Source organism: Carcharodon carcharias, chromosome 1 (genome assembly GCF_017639515.1).
Source record: "Carcharodon carcharias isolate sCarCar2 chromosome 1, sCarCar2.pri, whole genome shotgun sequence".
NCBI classification, from domain to species: domain Eukaryota; kingdom Metazoa; phylum Chordata; class Chondrichthyes; order Lamniformes; family Lamnidae; genus Carcharodon; species Carcharodon carcharias.
Window position 1 is genome coordinate 53,299,115 of NC_054467.1, and position 26,595 is coordinate 53,325,709.

General features: G+C 45.4%; 1 protein-coding gene across 1 annotated transcript in view; it reads right to left on the reverse strand.

The window, feature by feature from the left end:
• The window catches only part of map9 (microtubule-associated protein 9), a 213,032-nt gene that overhangs the window by 39,831 nt on the left and 146,606 nt on the right, over positions 1-26,595 (reverse strand). Inside the window, exons 9-10 of the mRNA XM_041193456.1 lie at positions 19,081-19,226; positions 2,911-3,046 (exon numbers count right to left, since the gene is read on the reverse strand). Of these exons, the coding sequence (XP_041049390.1) occupies positions 2,911-3,046; positions 19,081-19,226 (282 nt within the window). The remainder of the gene's footprint in view (positions 1-2,910; positions 3,047-19,080; positions 19,227-26,595) is intronic.

Consider the following 26,595-nt stretch of genomic DNA (forward strand, 5'->3'; position numbering starts at 1 on the left):
CGTGTTCTTCTCTGAGGCTCCCCAGACCAGCAAATCGTTGATATAGGTTTCCACGCCCTCTAACCCTTCAAACAGTTTCTTCACTGTTCTGTGGAACACCCCTGGAGCTGAATTAATACCAAATGGTAAGTGTAAAAGCTTGTGACGCCCATATGGTGTGTTGAAGGTACAGAGATAGGAGCTACGTTCATCTAGAAGCCTGAACTCGCATCCAAGACTGAATAGTATTCAACATCAGCTAGCTTACACGTGATGTCTTCTGCTGTGGGCAGCTGGTAATGCTCTTTTGTACTGCATGGTTTAGGTCTCTGGGATCCAGACAGACTCACAGATTCCTATTTGATTTTTCTATAATTTCAATTGGATTAATCCACTTTCTCAGTTCTTCAATTTTCCTGATGATGTGATGTTCCTCCATTTTGTCCAATTCTGCTTTCAGTTGGTCTCTCAGCATTACTGGTATGTTCCTGGGTGGGTGCATTTTGGGTGTCACATCTTCATCAATCTTGATGGTGTGTTCCCCTTTTAGGCAACCAATCTGCTGGAACACATCTTTATACTCGCTTAGGATGTCATCAATGGTGACAGCCATTATTCTCTTGATTAGCTTCAGATTTTCACAAGCTTTGATTCCAAGAATGGGTTTTGCATCAATTTTCACCACTATGAATGAAAGTGCTTGAGACTGTTTTCTGCAGTTCACTTTAAGTGTGCACTTGCCTTCGACTGCAATTTTTTTTACCTGTACAAGTAGACAGCTTCACTTTTGTTTTAGTTAGCTGTTTTTCTTTGTTTATTTTACGGTAAAGGCTTATGAATGACATTTGCTTTTGCACCTGTGTTAAGTTTGAAATTAACCATCATGTTGGCAATTTTTAAATCAACCTTCCATTCGTCTCCTTTGGAATTTGTTGTTAATGCACCAACAAAAAGTTGTTTCAATGTCTGTGTCAATTGTGTGCACTTTCTTTGATTTATACACCTCAGTGAAGTGATTTAGTTTATCACAGTTTTTACGCTGCTTTCAGTAGGCTGGACAACTACGTGGTAAATGCTCTGTTCCGCCTCGGCTGCATTTAAATGTTTTAATAGCAGTTTTGTTCTTTTTACGTTCAGTTTGTTCTTCCCAGGGCTGTTTCTGTTTAACTGCATCTAACTGCTTGACCATGTGCGGCTTATTATCTTTGCCATCTCTTTAAGCTGGCAGTTTGTTGTCTCTGCCGCTCTGCAAATATTTTTTGCTTTCTCCAGCGTGAGGTCAAATTCTCTCAAAAGCCATCCTCACAGAGTGTCATTTGCGATTCTATCTTGGATGCGCGATTCTTCAAGCTCTCCAAATTCACACGATTTAGCTAGTTTACTCAGCTCAGTTATGTGCTGACTAATGTTGTCACTGACAAGTAAAATATCTTTTATATGTGATGTTTTTCTTAGGGCTGTAGTAAGCTTTGAATTTTTCCAGTATTTCTTTCAAGTCATTTCATTTCTCATCATTTCAATCCTGAATATGTTATAGACTTCTAGGGCTACTTCCCCCGCTATGTGAAGAAAGATGGAAGGCTGTACCTGAGGGTCTTTTTTACCACTGCCCGTTGTCGTGAGATACCTGAAGGCCTTTTTTACCACTGCCCGTTGCCATGAGGTACAGCTCAAATTACAGCTGGAAACTCTTCCAGTTTTTGGCAAGATTTCCCTCCAAATTGAGCTCTGTCAGTGGTTTCAGAACCTCCATTGTTGCATTTAGTATACTTGTGACACCATGGCCTGAATTTTACCTTTGGCGGGTGCTTGTGATTGGTGGGCCTGGAATCGACTGGGAAATGGACCGCTGACCGCGATCGGCCCCCCAACTGCGATTTCACCCTGGCTGCTGAAAAGTTCAGTGCTGCTGGGGTGGGGGTGGGAAGAGGGCGGGTGATGACGTCATTGCAGGTGCGGGTGAGCGCTGCGAGAGAGCTCCCTGAAGGCAGACAGCTGCCTCAGGGAACTGCAGTTCTTCAAATGATTAGATAAAGGTTTAAAAAGCTGCAAAAAAATGTCCACGCATCACAATCAATCACCTGAAAATATACCTCATAAAAATGCTGTCCACAGATACTTATTTTTATTTTATTTCATAATGGAGATTTCATGCCACCCTTGGATGAGGTTTGAAATGTAAAGGCCAACTGGCTGATTTGCCCGCCTGCCAACCATAAGGTTGGATGGTCCACGAAAAATCAGAGACAATTGTGCCATTAATGGGCTTAATTGTCCTCTTAATTGTTTGTTGGCGGATATGCTTCTGACTTTTGTACGCGTCAGCCGAGCGAAATGTCACGCGAGTGCATGATGATGTCGGGACGCTCTCCCGACGTCATCTTGTGCAATTTTATACTCAATCGGGTTGAACGCGGATCTGCCCGCGGGACGTAAAGTTTTGCCCCATGTCTTGTTTTTTGTTTCGATGATGCACAAAGACATTGTAGCTGAGCTAACTTATTTGATAATACATTCTCTTAACATAAACACATATCTGCAGTAACTGAGTTCTATCAAGAAAGACTCCAATATGTGCTATCTGACCTTCAAACCCCAGGTCAGGCGACCTCATCTTGCGTATAGAGTACCGTATAGTATTTAACACTGGAGTTCGCTACCACAATCAACTATTATCATGACAGAATCAATTCAATGTGACCATCATTCAATGTGAACATAGACACACCAACACCATTATGCATTCTTACTTGGCGAGCATTGACATTGACAGAGAGATTTAACTGCTCTTAAATTTAGCATATTGGGGTAAGTTTAAACCATTGATTTAATCTCAGTTTTCAATTATAACTTGATTGAAACATCCGATCGAATTGGAGCTTTTTAAACTTTCATCAAAATCTTTCCAAAGGTTTATACTCCAAATCTTACCAGCCACTTCTCATACGTTGTTGAAGCCAACTCTTCTCTCTCGTACTTTTTGTACTCTTCTTCAGTTTTCTTCTTCCGCTTTTCCTTTGCGTTTTCCTTTATCTTTTGCTTTAATGCTACTTCTTTCTTTGCATTCCTTGTATTGGCATAAAATATATCAGAAGAAAGTAATTAAATTGCAGCAAAATTACATATAATAAACAAAAATTTTATAAATAGGAAAATCAGTTTTAGCAAGCTGATGATAAAGATGAAAACAGCTTCTTGTTAGAGACACAAGGAAGAACAGATCACCATAGCAACTTGCAGCACCTGGCTCCAGATCAGCTGAACACCTACTGCAGATATAAAAACAAAAAAACTGCGGATGCTGGAAATCCAAAACAAAAACAGAATTACCTGGAAAAACTCAGCAGGTCTGGCAGCATCGGCGGAGAAGAAAAGAGTTGACGTTTCGAGTCCTCATGACCCTTCGACAGAACTTGAGTTCGAGTCCAGGAAAGAGCTGAAGCAGATCATCTGCTTCTATCACTGCTTGTTTGTCCCTACAACCACACCACCCCCCCACCTCTCTGTCTCTCTATCTCTCCGCCCCCCACACACACACCTTAAACCAGCTTATATTTCAGCTCTTTCCTGGACTCGAACTCAAGTTCTGTCGAAGGGTCATGAGGACTCGAAACGTCAACTCTTTTCTTCTCCGCCGATGCTGGAACACCTACTGCACTTGGCTACATTAAAAATGCTGAAAGAAAACAAATGAAGTTTCAATCAATCCTGGGTTGTTTTTAAAGAAATCTGTTGTTAGCACAAAATTGCCCCAGTACTGTAGTTCCAAAAGAAGAGGATCAAAATTCTAACTATGTGGAGGAAGGATTTGCTACTCTACAGATCAATTTCTATCTGAATGCAGGTGTACAAATTGATTCTGGAATTGCTGAGCTCTGACCATGAGAGAAAACCACATGTTATACCATAAGTTGTGTCTCTCAAGATCTTTAGAAGACCTTGACAAGCCTGAGCAATACCATAAGCAAATACAAGCATTAGTGAAGGTGCTAGTCTAAAATAGACTTTGTTTTCCAACAAAAGTATGCATTTGGAAAGTCAGATGGTTTTCTTTATTGTTGTTAAAGAATTTCCAAATTGTGCATGAACCAAAGACATTATTTAAATAGAATATTTATTTTTTCCAGCAGATAATCAATTACTGAAAAGCAGAACACTGTGGATGCTGGAAATCTGGAATAAAAGCAGAAAATGTTAGAAACAGGCAGCATCCGTGGAGAGAGAAACAGAGTCAATGGCCTGGATTTTCATCCTCGAGGCAGATAGTGGAAGTTGGTAAAATTCCCAACTTGGCCTGCCCGCCTTGGGAGAAAGTGCCCGCAAAGGCTTCATTGCTGGGGGGCAGATGCGGGCTGGAGTCGGGCCAGCCAATCGGGAAGAAGTGCAGAGGCAGCCACAGGGGCTGCCGGTAATGGAGGTAGGCTGTTTGAAAAGCCTGCCTTGACACTGTGAAACTTTGTCCCAGTTAAAATAAAAACACAAAGGCCCTTCACCTTCCAAACACTCCCCATTCAACCCACAAGGCCCCTCAGGCCTTCTATGCCAAGATCTGTTCTTCCACCCACCCACCATGTCTTGTACACCAAGCTATGGCATATCAATGCCATTAACCCTCTGTACACTTTCTAGAACCAATGAACCCTATAGTGTATAGTGTAATGTGTAAAAAATAGCTTAGAAAATAAATTATTCATTGATAACTTTCTCCTATGTTTGAAAAAAGAGTCAGCACTGCAAGCCAATAAAAGTGTCAATCATCAAGGCCCTTTAAAGTCTCAAAAATGGCAAACCACAAATCCTTGAAATCACTTAACTTGTGTAAATAAACATTTGCCAGCAAAGATCAGAGAGCGTGAGCTGCCAGTCACACAATGTTCCCTCTGGAGCAGGTGTTCTAGTATTCAAATAGCTGTCTGGGATCCCAGCCAAGCGTGCATAATGAAAAATGGTTTTCTTCACAAATTTCAGGTTTGTGCTTCAAATAAGGACAATAAAAATTCAGAATACAATAAAAAATCAACATACATCTCCAGCCAAAGACAAACCATTGGATCCACCAACATGAACTCCAGAGCCTGAGGCACAGCCAGGTGAGCCTGTATGACAATTTCTTAACAACATTAAGAAATATAACCAGCAAATGTAATTTCAAAGAAAAGGATGGAAGACTGGTAGATTTGCTCTTTTGGGGATCTGTACTCCCTGAAATAGAAAAAGTTCTGATCGGACAGGACATGTTGATATTGCTCAAAAACATGAAGCCAAGAGTAGACAGATGAAGGTGCTGACTACTCAAACAGCTAGCCTTCAACAGAGTCAAGAGAAAGGCAGCAGGATTTATTCAGTAACACAGCAACAAAAGAATACACACAAGACAGAGAAAAAGATGTGCATGAGCTGTGGATGATCACGAGTTAATATACAGAAGGAAATGTCCTGCCAAACTGCAGAGCTTGTGGAAAGCCTAATCACTGGGAAAAGATGGTAAAACTGAGGAAGAGGATGATAAAGGAGTTACTAGAGGCAGAGCAACAGGGTGAATGAGAAGAAAATGAAACCAAAACATCCATACCCTGGAAGATGACGAGTACTATAGACACAGGAAACAAATGATTGCACAAACTGCCTGGATGCAACAGTTCCCAGAGAAAAGAAATACACACAATTCACATAAAGAAGAAGTTGAGAAAGAAGCCTTATATTTAATTCTTTCACAGGGTGTGGGCATCACTGGTTAGGCCAGCATTTAATGCCTATCCCTAACTGCCCTTGAGAAGGTCTTGAACCGCTGCTGTCCATGTGCTGTGGATACAAGCAGAATGCTCTCAGGAAGGGAGTTCCAGGATTTTGATCCAGCAACAGTAAAGGAATGGTGATATAGTTCCAAATCAGGATCGTGTGTGGCTTGGAGGAGAACTTGCAGGTGGTGGTGTTCCAATTCTTCTGCTGTCCTTGTTCTTCTAGGTGGTAAAGGCTGCGGATTTGGAAAGCGCTGTCGTGGGAGACTTCAGGAGTTGCTGCCGCCATCGGACATTGGGAACCTCATTGTAATACATCTGGATATAAGACCATAAGACATAGGAGCAGAAGTTAGGCCAATCGGCCCATCAAGTCTGCTCCGCCATTCAATCATGGCTGATAAGTTTCTCAACTCCATTCTCCCGCCTTCTCCCCGGAACCTTTGATCCCCTTACCAATCAAGAACCTATCTATCTCGGTCTTAAATACACTCAATGACCTGGCCTCCACAGCCTTCTGTGGCAATGAATTCCATAGATTCACCACTCTCTGGCTAAAGAAGTTTCCACTCATCTCTGTTCTGAAAGGTCTTCCCTTTACTCTGAGGCTGTGCACTTAGGTCCTAGTCTCTCCTACTAATGGAAACATCTTCCCCATGTCCACTCTATCCAGGCCTTTCAGTATTCTGTAAGTTTCAATCAGATCCCCCCTCATCCTCCTAACCTCCAAACGTTCTTCATATGTTAAGCCTTTCATTCCTGGGATCATTCTCATGACCTCCTCTGGACCGTCTCCAGGGCCAGCACATCCTTCCTGAGATACGGGGCCCAAAATTGCTCACAATATTCTAAACGTGGTCTGACCAGAGCCTTATAAAGCCTCAGCAGCACATCCCTGCTTTTATATTCTAGTCCTCTCGAAATAAATGCCAACATTGCATTTGTCTTCCTAACTACGGACTCAACCTGCAAGTTAACCTTAAGAGAATCTTGGACTAGGACTCCCAAGTCCCTTTGCACTCCAGATTTCTGAATTCTCTCCCCATTTAGAAAATAGTCTATGCCTCTATTCTTCCAACCAAAGTGCATGACCTCACACTTCCCCATGTTGTATTCCATCTGCCACTTCTTTGCCCATTCTCCTAACGTTGTCCAAATCCTTCTGCAGCCTCCCTAATACTACCTGTCCCTTCACCTATCTTTGTATCATCTGCAAACTTAGCCAGGATGCCCTCAGTTCCTTCATCTAGATCATTAATGTATAAAGTGAAAAGTTGTGGTCCCAACAGTGACCCCTGCGGAACTCCACTAGTCACTGGCTGCCATCCTGAGAAGGACCCCCTTATCCCCACTCTCTGCCTCCTGCCAGACAGCCAATCTTCTATCCATGCTAGTACCTTGCCTCTAACACAATGGGCTCTTATCTTACTGAGCAGCCTCCTGTGCGGCACCTTGTCAAAGGCCTTCTGGAATTCCAAGTAGATAACATCCATTGGCTCTCCTTTGTCTAACCTACTCGTTACCTCCTCAAAGAATTCTAACAGATTTATCAGGCATGACCTCCCCTTGATGAAACTATGCTGACTTTGCCCGATTTTACCATGCACTTCCAAGTATTCTGAAATCTCATCCTTAATAATAGACTCTAAAATCTTACCAACGACCGAGGTCAGGCTAATTGGCCTGTAATTTCTTGTCTTTTGCCTCACTCCCTTCTTAAACGGGGGTTACATTAGCAATTCTCCAGTCCTCTGGGACCCTCCCTGACTCCAGTGATTCCTGAAAGATCACCACTAACGCTTCCACTATTTCTTCAGCTATCTCCTTCAGAACTCTCGGGTGTAATCCATCTGGTCCAGGTGATTTATCCACCTTCAGACCTTTCAGTTTTCCTAGCACCTTCTCCTTGGTAATGGCCGCCATACTCACCTCTGCTCCCTGACTCTCTTGAACTTTGGGGATGTCACTTGTGTCTTCCACTGACTGACGCAAAGTACCTATTCAGTTCCTCCGCCATTTCTTTGTTCCCCACTACTAATTCTTCAGCATCATTTTCCAATGGCCCAAAGTCCATTTTTGCCTCTCTCTTACCCTTTATATATCTAAAAGAACTCTTGCAATCTTTTTTTATATGATTGGCTGGTTTACCCTCATATTTAATTTTTTCCCTCCTTATTTCTTTTTTAGTTGTCCTCTGTTGCTCTTTGTAGGCTTCCCAATCCCCTGGTTTCCCACTGCTCTTCGCCATATCATTATAAGACATGCCCGCTGCGATCATCCCCCATGCTGGATTGTCCATCCACATCAGCGTGCAATCATGCCGACATGCTTCACAACAGCATATAAAGCCGTACACTTTGTGGGCTGCACTTTGAGAGGAACTCAGAGGTTTGTACACAGTAACATTGCTTGCCTGGGTCGCCTGTTGGACTTCAAGGTTGAGGCGCGTTGGAGGAACGGGGGCAAGGGCTGCCCTGCAGTTGAGGTGACTTGGGGATGGGGGGGGCAAAGGCTAACCTGCAGTTGAAGGTAGTGCACAAGCATGTGCTGGGTGGGGGAAGGGAAGTGGCCACGCATTAGGCAAGCCTTGTAGAAAATGACCATTCCTCTGCAGCTGAGACAGTTCAGATGCAGCCATATTGACAAACGTGGAGTTGGGCCTCTAACTTATCTAGCCACTCAAGCAATGCAGAGGCATGAAAGTGCAAGTGTTCAGTTTAATTATAAAAGTGACTTGTTAATCTTTAGTTTAGACATAATATAAAAAAGTTAATGTTTGGAACAATTATGTTGAAGGAAATATTCCCATCCTGCCTGTGGCAGGTTTCATGGGGTGGGATTGGAGAATCCAGCAGGAGCCAAAAGAATGGGAATCTTGCCGGTGTCAAAACATTTCGCAATTCTCCCAATGGTGGGTTGGGTATTAGTGGTGTGAACGTTATTTGCATTCATTACCATCTCATGAATGTTCATTAAGTCTGACAGACGAAGTGGGGAAAAAGGGACAGGAAGGCATTGAAAGGAGTCGGAGTGAGGGGCAGGAAGGCAGTGCAAGGGGTAGGGTGGAGGGGGAAACAACGTAAAGCAGAAGGGCAGGAATGTCTTGCAAGGAGGTGGAGGAAGAGAGGAAATGATGGCACCCAGAGGGTAGACTGAAGGATGGGAAGCTGGAGCTCGACCAGGGAAATTGAGATGCTGACAAATGGGGGGAGGATGGGATACGACAAGTATGAATGAGAAGGGTTGCATGCAAACTCCAAAAAAGAAAAGGGGCAGTGTGTTCATGTGGCACATGAGGGATGGGTGGCGCTGAGACTCATGAAGGGTGGGTGGGTGGGAAGGGAGATAGTGTAGTGTTCAGTGATGAGGGCAATGGGGAACTCGTTGAAAGTCAACGTCCTTAGTCTGGGGCCAGCAGGTCAGAGTCAGAGAGCTGAGACACTCCTTGGGCTCACAGTCAGGACTGACAGACTACAGACTGTCCTTGGGCTACATGGACCTCACCGTCAAGAACGATAGAGAAGAGACAGTCTTGAATGCAACAGGCTATGCTACAGGGCTATGCATAGCACACACATTGTACTCCTGCTCCAAGGAGGGGCAAGGGCTACGTGCTCATATGGGATAATGCACAGCTTGGTGTGCAGGACATTTTCACAGTCTGTGTCCAATCTGTGCTCATCTGGCTCTGTACTGGCCTGCAAATTGGATGGTAATAGTTATAGGAGGCATCTGCAGCCTGTATTTGGAAAAGAATATTAAAGGGTGGGGCATGTGAAGCTTTCTAGGATGGTGGGGTTGGGTCTTCTCTGTCAGTGACTGTGCACATAGCCTCTGGATGGGGGGGGTAGAGATCCACATGGGGCATTGGTATGCCAACAATGTTGGGCTCAGGGAGAGGGTGGGAATGTAAATATCTGGTGGTTGGACAGTGAGGGAGAGAGAGAGTGTTGAAGCTGGTCTCGAAGTAATAGCAGAGAACCACCATCTTGCACTCTTGAACTAATGGCACAACTATAAATTGAAAGTAAAAGCGAATCTGCATGGGAGGGTTCTGAGGCTGTGTGGGAGGAGCGCACTACTGGACTAAGAGGTCCTTTCTGGATGTGTCCTCTACTTGCTGGTGCCACAAATTAAAATGGAGTCAGAGCAGAGAGAAAGGAGGAAGACCTCCTTCAGAATTTAGCCATTGGAACCCATGCCTTTTGTCACACTATTAAAGTAGAGATGTAGGACTCAATAGCTTAACATCATAGTGGCTGCATTTCAACATTAACACATAGGAATGTGAAATTTCGGAATGCAGGCACCATTAAGGAGGCACAGGTGTTGCACATATAACATCCCATCAATGAAAGACTCTCATGTGCTTTCCAGAATTGGTATTCACTACGGGCCAAAGTGCATCCAGCCATTAATCATGAGCATCTTATTGTGAATTAGAATGCCAGATCAGAGATTGAAGCACTGTCATTCAAACCTTCTCCAATCACTGTGGGATTCATATGTTAAGTCTCAGGGATGGCATCTTGCTCCCCTGATGTGTCTGTTAGTGGCTCAGATGCAAGACTGTATCAGCGACAAGGCTAGTGAGGCTGAAACCACTATAGGCTTTTACAGTTGTGTTTGGTTACAGATTGTGATCTTTACTATGTTCACCTGTTATTCATTAATCTATTCAATCTATCATTTCAGAGAGAAGGATAAAACAATTATAGATCCAGGGCTCAATGCTGCCTTTTTGATGGTTCTAATACAATGGAGGAGGAGGGAGGGAGAGACGATGATGACAGCAGATTCAGGAGGAGGCCCCCACTGAGGTCCAGGGTGCAGGGGAGTCCCAGCAAGAACACGAGGATCGGGAGGCTAGACCCAGAGCATAGAGGTGAATTGCTGGACCTAGAGTACACTGAAGAAGACTCTCCTATTTATAGATGAGTTAGAGAATGCCCTGCACGTCTGCACTTGTCCCAAGCTCTGGTTGACCACATCTGGTGCATTCTGTGTGAGGAACTAATACCCCATGGAGTCGGAGACTAGAGCAAAGAACAAAGAAAAGTACAGCACAGGAACAGGCCCTTCAGCCCTCCAAGCCTGCGCCGATCATATTGCCCGTCAACTAGAACATTTTGCACTTCCGGGGTCCATATCCCTCTACTCCCATCCTATTCAGGTATTTGTTAAGCTGCCTCTTAAACACCACTATCGTACCTGCTTCCATCACCTCCTCTGGCAGCGAATTCCAGACACTCACTACCCTCTGCGTAAAAAACTTGCCCCGCACATCTCCTCCATAATTTTCTCCTCTCACCTTAAATCTATGTCCCCTAGTAATTGACTCTTCCACCCTGGGAAAAAGCTCCTGACTATCTATTCTGTCCATGCCACTCATAATTTTGTAAATTTCTATCAAGTCGCCCCTCAATCTCCGTCGGTCTAGTGAGAACAATCCGAGTTTCTCCAACCTCTCCTCTCCAGACCAGGCAGCATCCTGGTAAACCTCCTCTGCACCCTCTCCAACACCTCCATATCCTTCTGGTAATGTGGCGACCAGAATTGCACGCAATATTCCAAGTGTGGCCCAACCAAGGTTCTATACAGCTTGCAGCATGACTTCCCAGCTTTTATACTCAATACCCCTGCCAATGAAGGCAAGCATGCCATATGCCTTCCTGACTACCTTATCCACCTGCGTTGCCACTTTCAGTGACCTGTGGACCTGTACACCCAGATCCCCCTGCCCGTCGATGCACTTAAGGGTTCTGCCATTTACTGTATAATTCCTGCCTGTATTAGACCTTCCAAAATGCGTTACCTCGTATTTGTCCGGATTAAACTCCATCTGCCATTTCTCCGCCCATGTCTCCGACCGATCTAAATCCCGTTGTATCCTTTGACAATCCTCTTCACTAGCTGCAACTCCTCAAACCGTAGTGTCGTCTACAAACCTACTAATTAGCCCAGTTACATTTTCCTCCAAATCATTTAGGTATACTACAAACAGCAATGGTCCCAGCACTGATCCCTGCGGAACTCCACTAGTCACAGCTCTCCATTCAGAAAAGCACCCTTCCACTGCTACCCTCTTCTATGACCAAGACAATTCTGATCCATCTTGCCAGCTCACCTCTGATCCCATGCGACTTTACCTTCTGTACCAGTCTGCCATGAGGGACCTTGTCAAAGGCCTTATTGAAATCCATCCACTACCCTTCCATCGTCGATCATCTTTGTCACTTTCTCGAAAAACTCGATCAAGTTAGTGAGACATGACCTCCCCTTCACAAAACCATGCTGCCTCTCACTAATACGCCATTTGCTTCCAAATGGTAGTAATTCCTGTCATGAAGAATCTTTTCCAATAATTTCCCTACCACTGACATAAGGCTCACTGGCCTGTAATTTCCTGGATCATCCCTACTACCTTTCTTAAACAATGGAACAACATTGGCCATTCTCCAGTCCTCTGGCACCTCACTCATAGCCAGTGAGGATACAAAGATTTCTGTCAAGGCCCCAGCAATCTCCTCCCTTGCCTGCTTCTGGGGTAAATCCCATCTGGCCCTGGGGACTTATGCATCTTATTATTCTTCAAGACGCCTAACACCTCTTTTTTGATCTCAACATGATCCAGGCTATCAACACACTCTTCCCTAGACAAATAGACTGTTAAGTCCTTCTCTTTGGTGAAAACTGATGAGAAGTATTCATTTAGTATCTCTCCCATTTCTTCTGGCTCCACACACAGATTCCCACCTCTGACCCTGAGTGGGCCTACCCTTTACCTGGCTACCCTCTTGCTTTTTATATATGTATAAAAGGCCTTGGGATTTTCCTTAATCCTGGTTGCCAGTGACTTTTCATGACCCCTTTTAGCCCTCCTGACTCATTGCTTAAGTTTTTTCCTACTTTCTTTATATTCTCCACAGGCTTCATCTGTTCCCAGCCTTCTAGCCCTTACGAATGCTTCCCTTTTCTTTTTGAATAATCTCATAATTTCCTTCATAAAAACAAAAAACTGCGGATGCTGGAAATCCAAAACAAAAACAGAATTACCTGGAAAAACTCAGCAGGTCTGGCAGCATCGGCGGAGAAGAAAAGAGTTGACGTTTCGAGTCCTCATGACCCTTCGACAGAAGGGTCAGTCGAAGGGTCATGAGGACTCGAAACGTCAACTCTTTTCTTCTCCACCGATGCTGCCAGACCTGCTGAGTTTTTCCAGGTAATTCTGTTTTTGTTCACAATATCCTTCGTTATCCAAGGTTCCCGAAACCTATCATGCTTATCCTTCATCCTAGCAGGAACATGCCGGTCCTGAATTCTTATCAACTGATGTTTGAAAGCCCCCCCACATGTCAGTTGTTGATTTGCCCTCAAACATCCGCCTCCAGTCTAGATTCCTCAGTTCCTGCCTAATATTGTTATAATTAGCCTTCCCCCAATTAAGCACCTTAACCCGAGGACTCCTGTTATCCTTATCCACCAGTACCTTGAAACTTACTGAATTATGGTCACTTTTCCCAAACCTCGACCACCTGGCCGGGTTCATTCCCTGATGCCAGGTCCAGTATTGCTCCTTCCCTAGTTGCACTATCTACATATTGTCTCAGGAAGTCCTCCTGGATGCACCCTACAAATTCTGCACCATCCAAACCCCTAGCACTAAGTGACTCCCAGTCAATATAGGGAAAGTTAAAATCACCCATCACAACAACCCTATTGCTTTTACATCTTTCCAACATCTGCCTACATAACTGTTCCTCAATCTCCCGCTGGCATTTGGGAGGCCTATAGTAAACCCCCAACATTGTGACTGCACCCTTCCTATTCCGGAGCTTACCCTTTTTCCCTCACTGCATGAGCCCACTGAGGGGTGTCCTCCTGTCGTACAGCTGTGACATTCCCCTTAACCAGCAGAGCAACTCCCCCACCTCTTCTACATCCCTCTCTGTCCTGCCTGAAACATCTAAATCCTGGAACATTTATCTGCCAATGCTGTCCAACCTCCAATCAAGTCTCTGTAATAGCAATAACAATAACAATAGTCCCAAGTATGAATCCAAGCTCTAAGCTCATCTGCCTTGCCTGTTATACTTCTCTCATTGAAACAAATGCATTTCAGACCCCCAGTCCCACCGTGTACAGTAATTTCTTCCTGCCTGCTCTTCCTCTTAGTCCTCCTGGCCATATTCACTGGTTCCCAGTCATTTATTTCACCTGCTGACCTATTGCTCTGGTTCCCACCCCCCTGCCATACTAGTTTAAACCCTCTTGAGTGACATAGCAAACCTCGCATCCAGGATATTGGTGCCCCTCCAGTTTAGACGCAATCCGTCCTTCTTGTACAGATCCCACCTGCCCCGGAAGAGATCCCAATGATCCAGATATCGGAAACCCTCCCTCCTACACCATCTGTTCAGCCACGTGTTTAGCTGCACTATCTTCCTATTTCTAGCCTCACTGGCATGTGGCACAGGAAGTAATCCTGAGATTACAACCCTAGAGGTCCTGTTTTTTTAACTTTCTGCCTAACTCCCTGAACTCCCACTACAGGACCTCGTCACTCTTCCTGCATATGTCGTTAGTACCAATGTCTACCACGACCTCTGGCTGTTCTCCCTCCCTCTTCAGAATGTCCTGCACCCGATCAGAGACATCCTGGACCCTGGCACCAGGGAGGCAACATACCATCCTGGTGTCTCTTTCACGACCACAGAAGTACCTATCTGAGCCCCTGACTATAGAGTCCCCCATGACAATTGCTTTTCTGTGCTTTGACCCCCCCACTGAACAACAGAGACAGCCGTGGTGCCACTGCTCTGGCTACTGCTGTTGTGTTCCCCTGATAGGCCATCCCCCCCAACAGTATCCAAAATGGTATACCTGTTAGAGAGGGGGTCAGCCACAGGGGATTTCTGCACTGACTGCCTGCCCCTTTTAGCAGTCACCCATCTATCTGTCTGTACCTTGGGTGTGACCACATCTCCAAAACAGTCAATGACGCTTTCCGCCACCTGAATGCTCCTAAGTGCATCCAACTGCTGCTCCAACCAATCCATGCGGTCTGTGAAGAGCTGCAATTGGGTACACTTCCTGCAAATGTAGTTGTCCGGGACACTTGAAGCGTCACAGATTTCTCACATCTCACAGGTGAAGCACTTCACCCCAGCAACTGCCATTTCTAGAACTATTTAATAAAATAATTTAAATCTAATAACTGCTTATTGACTCCTTATTAACTATACGTTCCCTAGGGCTAGATTTCTACTATAAATGCTAAATTCTAAGAACAGTAATCCCCTGATTCTGGTCTAGATACCCTCTACTTACTAATTAAGTGATTAATTTATTTGGTTTAATTAGTTTAACAATGTTTTAGTTTCAAATTCAGTGTAGACTCTCTAGCAGCCAATCAGATTTACTGTGATGCTACTTTAAATTTTTTTTTAAGACCCGAGGTCCGCAAATCCCCGGGGTAAGGTTTTTATACTCACCTATATAAAAACAAAAAAACTGCGGATGCTGGAAATCCAAAACAAAAACAGAATTACCTAGAAAAACTCAGCAGGTCTGGCAGCATCGGCGGAGAAGAAAAGAGTTGACGTTTCGAGTCCTCATGACCCTTCGACAGAACTGAATTCAGTTCTGTCGAAGGGTCATGAGGACTCGAAACGTCAACTCTTTTCTTCTCCGCCGATGCTGCCAGACCTGCTGAGTTTTTCCAGGTAATTCTGTTTTTGTTTTATACTCACCTCTCTGGAACTCCGCCCTCCGACTCTGCTCCCTGGAACTATGCCGCGAGTCCCCGAGGTAAGGTTTTTATACTAACCTCTCTGGAACTCCACCCTCTGATTCTGCTCCCTGGAACTCGGCCACGAATCCCCGAGGTAAGGTTTTTATACTCACCTCTCTGGAACTCAGCCCTCTGACTCTGCTCCCTGGAACTATTGTATTTGTTTGCTGAATATATTTCTAAACATTTGTGTGATCAAGACAACACATTGTACAGATTTGCTTTGACAGGGAACTCATCAGCAACTGTCATCCAGCAGTGCCATTTTCTTATTACAATATTCAAATACTTAGTACATCAGTAAACTGCTGACTCACAATTGACTAGCCCCTGTCAAGGTCACAGCTGCGCTCAAAATCTTTTCCTGCAGATTGTTCCATGGGGACCTGTGCAGCATCTCGCAGTTCACCATACATAGATGCATCAAGAAGGTCACAGATGCCTCTACAGCAAGGTATATCACTATGTGAGGTTTACACTCGATGAAAGATTCAATGGTTTTGCAGCTATCTCTAACTTCCCAAGAGTGCAGGGTGCAATCAACAGCACCCATGTGGCTTTAAGGGCTCCATGGCAGCAGCCCCTAATGCTTATCAATTGTAAAGGCTTTCATTCCATCAATGTTCAACAGATGTGTGATCATTGTAAGCATATGATGCACGATTGTGCCAAGTACCCTGCAAGTTGCCATGACTCAGACATCCTGAGTCACTCCCAGGTGCCTGAGATTTTCGAAGGTCCTGAGCATCTGCAGGAATGGCTGCTTGGGGAGAAGGGGTACCCACCAAACGGTTGGTTCGTGGCCCCAGTGCGTCAGGCTCAGAGTGCTTCAGAGGGAGGTACAATGCAGATCACAGCTCCAAACAACCCTTAATTGAGCAGACCGTTGGCATTCTGAAGATGATATTTGGAGTGCTCCGCCGGGACTAATGAAATACTCTCCAGATAAGGTATCCTGTATCATCGCTGTGTGTTGCACCCTTCACAACCTGGTGCTGCAAAGGAGTGATCCCTTCTTATTTTAGCAGGAATTGTAATTAGTCAGCGTTGTCCAGAAATTCTACTATTCGTTTTAAATGAATACTCTGCATCTGTCTTTACCAAAGAAAAAGATGCAACTTAGGCCACGGTGAAAGAAGAGGTAATTTAGACATTAGGAGGGTTAAAAATCGATAAGGAGGTGGTATTGGTTAGGTCTTTACTTAAAGTTGATAAGCCACAAGGATCAGATGAGAGGCACCCAAGGATACTGAGGGTAGTGAGAGTGGAAATTGGGGAGGCACTGGTCATAATTTTTCAGTCTTTCCTGTTAATGGTTTGTTAGTTATATTGTTTGGAAACACAGGTGAAGGGCATTTTTTAATCAAGTACTTTGAACACAAAAAAGTAATGGATACTCCATAAAAGCTAAATTCTGAAAGATGTCCGGTCGCGGTAAAACCAGAGGCAAAGGGCGTGCCAAGGCCAAGACTCGCTCCTCCAGAGTCGGGCTCCAGTTCCCCATCGGCCGCATCCACCGGCTGCTGCGCAAGGGCCACTATGCCGAGCGGGTCGGGGCCAGAGCCCCCGTCTACCTGGCCGCCGTCCTCAAGTACCTGACGGCCGAGATCCTCGAGCTGGCTGGCAACGCGGCCCGGGACAACAAGAAGACCCACATCATCCCCCGCCACCTGCAGCTCGCCATCCGCAACGACGAGGAGCTCCAACAAGCTGCTGGGCGGGGTCACCATAGCCCAGGGTGGGGTCCTGCCCAACATCCAGGCTGTGCTGCTGCCCAAGAAAACCGGCCACCCCAGCAAGGTTTATGCCTGAAGGGGAGACACCGGGAACAGATCAAATCCACAAACCACCTATAAGTAATGGATAGCTGGAACAACGGGGATGTGAGGAGGACAAAGTCAGTAAACTCTGCCAGTTAAAAAAAAAAGCTCTGTGTCTTCGTTTTGACATCACCAACCAGCTTAGATTCTACTAACATTCCTTGGACTCAGAGATGGTGCCAGAGGACTGGAGAATTGCAAACAATGCACCTTTGTTCAAAAAAGGTGTTAAGATAAGCAAAGCAATGACAGGTCAGCCGGTTTAACTTCAGTGGTAGGGAAACTTCTAGAAATAACAATCTGGGACAAAATTAATAGGCAGGTGACAAATGCAGGTTAATTAAGAAAAGCCAACAAGGATTTCTTAAGGGAAAATCATATTTAACTAACTTGTTGGAGCTCTTTCATGACGTAGCAGAGCGTTGATGAGGGCAATGCTGTTGGTGTGGTGTACATGAATTTCCAAAAGGCATTTGATACAATGCAACACAAGAGAGCAAATTTATAGCTCATGGAATAAGAGACAGTAGTAACATGGATATTAAATTGATTGAGTGACAGGAAGCAGAGAGTAGTGGTCAATGGATGTTTTTGGGTTGGAGGAAAGTTTGTAGAGGAGTTCGATAGAGGTCAGTGTTGGGACCCTTGCCTTTCCTGATATAAATTAAAGACCTAGACTTGGTGTACAGGGCACAATTTCAAAGTTTGTGGATGATACAAAACTTGGAAGCATTGTGAACTGTGAGGAGGAATGTGCGGAACTTCAAAAGGACATGGACAAGTTGGTGGAATGGGTGGACAGGTGGCAGATGATGTTCAATGTGAAGAAATGTGAAGTGATTCATTTTGGTAGGAAGAACATGGAAAGACAACATAACATAAAGGGTACAAGTCTAGAGGGAGTGCAGGAGCAGAGGGTGTAAATAAGTCATTGATGGTGGCAGGACAGGTTGAGAGCACAGTTAACAAAGCATAGGCTTTATTAGTAGGGGCTCAGATGTCAAGCGCAAAGAGGTTATGTTGAATTTGTGTAAGATTCAGCTGGAGTATTGTGTCCAGTTCTGGGTGCCATACTTTAGGAAGGATGTAAAGGCATTGATGAGAGTGCAGGAAAGATTCACAAGAAGGTTGATTGGAGAAGTTGGGATTGTTTACCTTGGAGAAAAGACAGCTGAGAGGAGATTTGATAGAAGTATTCAAAATTACGAGGGATATGGACATAGTAGATCGGAAGAAACTGTTCCCATTTGTGAAAGAATCAAATACAAGATGGCATTGATTTAAGGTAACTGGCAAAAAAAGCGAAAGCGACATGAGAGAAAGACTTTTTCACGCAGCAAGTACTTAGGGTCAGAATGCACTGCCTGAGAGTGTGAAGGAGGCAGATTCAATCGAAGCATTCAAAAGGGAATTAGATTGTTATCTGAAAAAGAAGATTGTGCAGGGTTATGGGGAGAAGGCAGAAGAATGGCACAAAGGGAATGACTTATTCGGAGAGCCGGTGCAGACACAATGGTCCAAATGGCCTCCTTCTGAACTGGAACAATTCTGTGATCTTAGTCTAAGGTGAGGCACATAATTGGATTAAACTATAACTATTTTCTGAACATTTCCCATAAGTAAGTAGTTACAATGTTACTGAATAATTTGCAAGCAATGACATGAATTTATTAAAAGTAAGCTGTTCAGATCTGAATGTGCAGTGCATTAATGTACAGCTTTAGTAAATGTGAGGATGTAATTTGCCTACCATTTTATAAATGCTGCAACATTTTCTTTCTTCTTCTCAGTTACTTGTTCCTTTTCTTTTCTCTTCTTCTCCTTTTCAATTTCTTTTTGTTTCTTAAGCTTTTCTGTTAGGTGCAAATCCTTTTCTTCCTTCCATTTTTCAAATGCCTATTAGAGAAATGACATTTGGTTGAATTTTTGTTCATGTAACTACTAGATTAACACATCTCTGGTTATTTCTGTGTGGCTACGTACAGGCAAAAATGGATTGGAGAAAGCTTAACTGCTCATCATATTCAATATCTATGACTAGGAAAGTACTAGTAGTCTTCTGAGAACCAGGTAAAATTTTCAGTCATATTTAATAGAAAAGCTGAATCAATGGGCAGAATTTTAATTGAACTGATGCGCATGCAGCAGCAGTGGGGGCAACAGCTGGTCAGGAACCTGTTTGCCAGAGAAGTAGGGTTTGTCATGGCTGTCGTGCACTTGCATCCCGCCTCTGGGTTTTTCTGACCAATCACAGCATGTACATGTGATGATGATCCGCATCAGTCAATGGAAGGCTTTCTAGTTAAAGGGACTACAGTAGGAGTCAAAATGGCTGGATTATACAGTAATTCTTCAAGCTTCAACCACAGATCTGGAAGGAAAATGTGGGAAGGCTGTCCACCTTTCCCCACCACCGCACCCACCCCGCCAATTCTCCAGCTCTTCCCTGAAGGTGTGAGGGAATACTGTGAAGTGCTGTTTCCTGTAGATGGGGGGAAGGGGCCTCTCAAACCAAGTAGGCATGGAAGTGGCTGAAGAAGTGAGCAGCAGGAGTGTGCCCCCTTGAATCTGAATCAAGTGCCCCAAAAGTGTCATGAGGACAGGAAAAGAGAGTGGCATTCCACTCGGGTGCACACTCTGACTTCTCCAGCATTCACTTGCATAGCATTTCACTGACCAACAAAACTTGCAGTTCCACTCATTCCTCCCACTCGAGGCACATACTCACATCTCCATGAGAACAGCCAACATTGGCAGTCATCCTAATCTTTGTGCCTTCTCACACCCATGCCTCAAGTTACCCTGCACAGATGTCATTCAATACTTTCCACTCATTCCATTTCTTGCACTCACAGGTCTTTGCCTTCTCTTCTTGCATGAAAAGAGAGCGCACAATTCCAATGACAACTGTCCTGATCACTGCAGAGTAGGCAGCCATGGAGATCACCATGGTGGTGAGCATGGCCATTAGTGTGGAAGGATGGATCTCCCAGGTACTGGGTGACAGAATTAGAAATCATGGTGCCATCTAGCACATAATGTTGATTTGCTGTCGCCACTGAGATGTGAACATCTGCACATCCCTTTCCCCATGTCAGTTCCAATCAATGTCTTTCATCCCCCACAGGTCGATCAAGTATGACACAGGGCCTAGAACTGGAGTTGGCCTAGTTGAAGAGGAGTCTGTGCACTTGAAGAAGTACTGTCATAAGATTCCACCACCACAGATACACATACCTTGGTGGGAACTCCAAGGGACATGGATAGGTTGTCACATGGTGAGATGTACATGACAAGTGAACAGGAGCTGGTGTTGGAGACCGGGACAGCAATGGAGAGTCCCTGTCAGATGGTACAGGATACTCCAAACCCTGGTTGGTTGGATGTTGAGCCTCAGGGGTCATCCACAAAGAGGACTATCCTGGAGCATCAACAGAAAAGATTCTCTCATTATTTTCAGAACACCCTGCACACTTTGAGAGAGATTGGAGGACTCTGTCTCAAACATGAGCACCATTATGTTTCAGGCTTTTGTGCTGATGTTGAGTTCCATGGAAAGAGTGATCACCAGGATGGAGAATCAGCCACAGAAGGTAACTGAGCGCATGCATGCCATAAACACTCAAAAGTGCCACTTTAAACAGGGTGGAGGAAAGCCTGGGCTTGGGCATTCAAAATCTCAATGAAGTGCAACAAATTGCTTTAAAACGGAATCCCAGAGTCTTCTATAGGCACATAAAAGGAGGAGTAAGGCTGATTAGGGGCCAAAAAAGAGGATTTACACATGGAGGTGGAGGGCATAGCTGAGGTATTAAATGAATAATTTGCATCTGTCTTTACCAAGGAAGAAAATGCTACCCAGGGCATGGTAAAAAAATGAGATAATTCAGACACTAGATGGGTTTGAAATTGAAAAAGAGGAGATATTGGAAAGGTTATCCATATTTGAAATTGATAAAGCGACAGGCCTAGATGAGATGCATCCAAGGATACCGACAGCAGAAATTATGGAGGTACTGGCCATAGTTTTTCAATCTTCCTTAGACTCAGGGGTGGTCCCAAGGGACTGAAGAATTGCAAACATTACACTTTTGCTCAAAAAAGGGTATAAGGAAAAGCCTAGCAACTACAGTCTAGTCAATTTAACTTTGGGGAAACTATTAGAGGCAATAATTCAGGACAAAATTAATAATCACTTGGACAAATGTGGGTTAATTAAGGAGAGCTAGAATGGATTTCTTAAGGGAAAATCATGTTTGATTAACTTGCTGGGGTCTTTTGAGGAGGTAACAGACAGTTGATGAGGGCAATGTTGTTGATGTGGACTTTCAAATGCATTTGATGCAGTGTCACACAATTGACTTGTGAAAAAAGTTATAGCTCATGCAATAAAAGGGACAGTGGCAACATGGATACAAAATTGGCTTTAGGACAGGAGACAGAGGGATGTTTGAAATGGAGTTCCTCAGTAGTCAGTGTTGGTACCCTTGCTTTTCCTGATAAATATTAATGACCTTGGCCTTGGTGTACAAGGCACAATTTCAAAGTTTGTGGATGTTACAAAACATGGAAGAATTGTGAACTGTAAGGAGGAGAGTGTAGAACTTCAAAGGAGCACAGACAAGCTGGTGGAATGGGCAGACAGGTGGCAGATGAAGTTCAATGCAGAGAAATGTGAATTGATTCATTTTGGTAGGAAGAACATGGATAGAGCATAGAAAATAATGTGTACAATTCTAAAAGGGGTGCAGGAGCAGAAAGGCCTGAGTGTATATATGCATAAATTGAAGGTGGCAAGACAGGTTGAGAGAGCAGTTAATAAAGTGTACAGTATCCTGGGCTTTATTAATAGGTGCATAGAGTACAAAAGCAGGGAGATTATGTTGAATTTGTATACATCATTAACAGCCTCAGCTGGAGTACTGCGTCCAGTCCTCGGCGCTGCATTTTAGGAAGGATGTGAAGGCGTTAGAGAGGATGCAGAAGAGGTTCACAAGAATGATCCCAGAGATGAGGAACTTCAGTTCTGAAGATAGATTAGAGAAGTTAGAACTGTTTTCCTTAGAGAAAAGAAGACTGGGAGAAGATTTGATAGAGGTATTCAAAATCATGAGGGGTCTGGACAGAGTAGATAGGGAGAAACTGTTACCACTCGTGAAAGGATCGAGAGCGAGAGTGCATAGATTTAAAGTAATTAGCAAAAGAAGCAAAAGCGATATGAGGAGAAACTTTTTTATTCAGCATGGTTTGGAATGCATTGCCTGAGAATGTGATGGAGGCAAGTTCCACTGAAGCATTCAAAACGGAATTAGATAGTTATCTGAAAAGGAAGGATGTGCAGAGTTATGGGGAGAAGGTGGGAGAATGGTACTAGATGAGTTGCTCATATAGAGAGATGGTGCAGACACAATGTGCCAAGTGGCCTCCTTATGCGCTGCAAAAAATTCTGTAATTCTGTGAACTTTTGACTAACGGGGAAGTGCGGGTGTGCCATGAGATGGAAGACGGAGAAAGGGCATGTGGAAACGGGAGCACGAGTCAATTATGCGTGGTTCGGCCTCAGATAGTTGCCAGGGTGAGGGATGAAATCAGTGATGAGGGAGTAGAGTTTGGGCAGGGAATGAAGACAATGGCCGGAATCCCCCCCCCAGCTTCCCCACCCCCGGACAATATGGTGGGAAGGCCAAAAATCAGTTTCATGCTGTCGTGAAACCATTGTGATCGTCTGCTCCGCCTTCAATGGCGGGCTGCATATCCTGCCGCCAGACGTAATTTCAATACATCTGCATATTATTATAAACCCTGCTTGGTGGAATTATCCCCCCATGCTGGATCACCTGGACATGTTGGCATGCAACAACATTTAAAAGGCTTGCACCTGGCGAGCTAAACTTCGAGGGGTAACAGAGGTGAGTGCATGCAAATGTTGTGCAGCGCTCGCGAGGGTCGTCCGTTGGACTTCAAGGTTGAGGCACTGCGCATTTAGGTGAGGGCACAGGCAAGTGGCTCTTTTCCCATTGGCTGACAATGTGGTGCCGGGGCTAGGGCTGCCCTGCAGTTGGAGTGAGTTGGGGGTTCAGATAGTCCAAGCACATGTGAGGGGTAGGGGGCGGGGTGAGGGAAAAGCAGCCATGCATTAGAGAAACCTTGTATAAAGTGACCATTCCTCTGCAGTTGGGACAGTTCAGGTGCAGCCACATTGACATACTTGGAGTTGGGCCTCTAGCTTATCTGCCCACTCAAGCAATGCAGAGGCAATAAAGTGCCACCAAGTACTCCAGAACTTTCCATCCTTTGGGCACAGACTGCAAATTAATAAGCATTTTAGTGGACTGCAGAACAATTGGACGATTGGGCGAGTTGTCCAATCTCCTTGCGAAAGCTGGCCATGGAGCAGTCACTGGTGGAGGCGCTCGCAGCCCCTTGCAATGTCATCATTCAGGTTTGGACTAGTCTCCCTCATGGTTCAAGCTATCAGTGCAGCCTTGCAGTGTGGGTTAGGAGAATGCCTGCGCCTGAGCTGAGAGCACAGCGTGCAGTCCAATGGGCAAAGCTGCTGCCAATTGGTCAGGTGGAGTGGATCGGAGATGGGTGGGGTTTCAGGCAGCCATGCAGCACACTCAACTCTGGCCATCCAAGTGGTGTCCTGCACTCTCCAGGTTGTGCTAAGGGGCCTTCAGACTTAACCAAGAGAGCTTCTTAGCACATCCATGCTAACCCACGCATCTCTCTCTTTCATCCTGCAGGAGGAGTACATCAGGAGCATGGAGCCCGGAGCCTGGTGACCTAGCTGTATGTCTCATGGCTTACAGGGAATGGAGACAAAGAAGAAGAGAGTGATGGAGGTGCCTGGCTAGGCAGAGGGAGGAGCAGAACCCTGAAGAAGGGGTGTGTGGGACTCCAGCACACGCTGCTGAAGAGCCACAGCGAGCCGTCACTGGTCAGCGCCTAGCTAGACTTAGGGTCTATAGACAGAACTTGTCATTTCTGCAGATGACCATGAAGCAGTGTTGCTGAAGACTGAGCATATCCAGGGAATTATTCGGTCACATGTTTCCTGCTACAGGATTTGGAGCCACAAGGACTTGGAGAGCATCCACTTCAAGTGGCCATGAAAGAGTCTGTGGCATTCAATTTTTATGCCAGTGGGTCCTTTCAGGGCTCCACAGATGACCTCTGTGGGATATTGCAAGCCTCCATACACAAATGCATCAGGAGGTCACGGATGCCGTACTCGCGAAGGCACACAGCTTTGTACATTTCACCTGAGATCAAGAAAGCCAGGATGCAAGAGCGCTGGGATTTGCCCAGATCTCAGCTTTCCCACAGGTCCAGGGTGCCATCAACTGCACTCATGTGGCACTCAGATCTCCATGGCAACAGGCAGTCAACTAAGCCAACCGCAATGGCTTCCACTCGCTGAATGTTCAAATGCATCCACCACAAACACATCCTACAGGGCTGCGCATTTTCCCAGGGAGCGTCCGTGACTCCTATATTCTTAGTAGGTCTCAGATCCCTGACGTCTTCCAGGGTCCAGAGAGGCTGCAGGATTGGTTTCTCGGGGACAAGGGCTACCCGCAGAGGGCGTGGTTGATGACGCCAGTGCAGCAGCCTCAGATTGCAGCAGAGGGAAGGTACAATGCCATCGCACTTTGCACTTTGGTGGAGCAAACCAATGGAATGTTGAAAATGAGGTTATGGTGCCTGGTCTGGTCTGGTCTGGTGGAGCTCTGCAATATAGTCCACAGAGGGTGTCAAGCACCATTGTCGCCTGCTGCACCCTTCACAACCTGGTGCTGCAATGGGGCGACGAGCTAACTGAGAAGGAAATGGAGGAGCTGCACGTCGTCTCCAATGAGGAGGATGTTAACGGGGATGAGGGCGAGGATGTCCTTGAAGGTGAGGATGACGATGATGAGGCCATCGCGCTGACCAGGCGAGGGAAGCACGCTTGGGAGGCCCTCATAGCTGCTAGATTTGTGGAGGATGATAATGACATGCAGTGAGGAGAGACCAAAGATCCTCACATTGCATCTGTGAATGCTTGATTCCTGTCTGGCTGATGGCAGCACACATACCCTCTGTGAGAATGCTCCTGTCATGGAGACACAGTGAATGTGCATAGTCCCTATATTCCATGGGGATGATGACGACATGCAGTGGGGACACTCCATAGCTTATGTGAATCTCTGACTCCTGTCTGGCTGATGGCAGATCACTTGCACTCTGTGAACAGGGTCAAATCATGGAGATGCAGAGGGGAAACTTTAACTTCTCCTGATCTTATGGCATCCTTCGCGAGCTGAACCCTTCAGGACCACTGTCACTGACTCAGATGCTGATTAGATGGGGGACCAGCTGCACCTCAAAGATGCTGACAGCACACAGAATGACAGAACTCTGTGCTCCCGTCCCAGGACATTCTGGCAGCAATGGTAAGCCCCGTCAAGGTGCAGGCATCACTGTGTCCAGTGACTGTGAAGGTGCACCATCATTGTGCTGGGAAGGTTGCACAAAGCACAGGGAAGAAGCCCTGGACAGGGTCTTTATCTTGTGCAGGGATCAAGGTTTCAAATCTGAGTGACACGAACACTGCCCATCAGAGCAAGAAGCCATAGGCAAGGAGAGATTCTTGAGAGTCTTAAAATCGTGAACATTAAGTACAAGTGATTAACACCTGCGCCCGTAGAACTTTATGATCTACGGGCACCTGGTGCAGAGTGGGACGGGAAGGAAGGAGGACCTCCTCATGAACCTGGGGCTGGCCAGTTGGCCATTAACAGGTCCAGGCAACAGCGATCAAGGGGGTTGTCTGCCCCTCTTCTGCGGCTACATTTGCGGCCAGGTGTCCCTGGAAAGGAAGCACACGGTGCCCACTGGCACCATTGAGGCCTTCCATGCTCGGTGGGCACCACGGGGATTGGGGTGTTTTATTGACCCTCTTAATCCCATTTTGGTTTAATGTTTGTAAGTTTCCTTTAAATTTTGTCTTTTGTTTTTGCAGTTTCCCTTTAAGGGGCTGCCTTTTAATTTGTCCTTTGATTTGCTAATTTAGGTTATTTGTTTTGACTCGAAAGAGTTACATCTTCTTAACCTTCCTAACCCTGCTAATTGGCAGCAGCTTTGCCCACTGGACTGCATGCTGTGCTCTAAGCTCAGGTGTAGGCACTCTCCTAACCCACACTGCAAGGCTGTGCTAATAGCTTGAACCCTGGAGCAGACTGGTCCAAACCTGAATGATGACATTTCAAGGGGCTGTGAG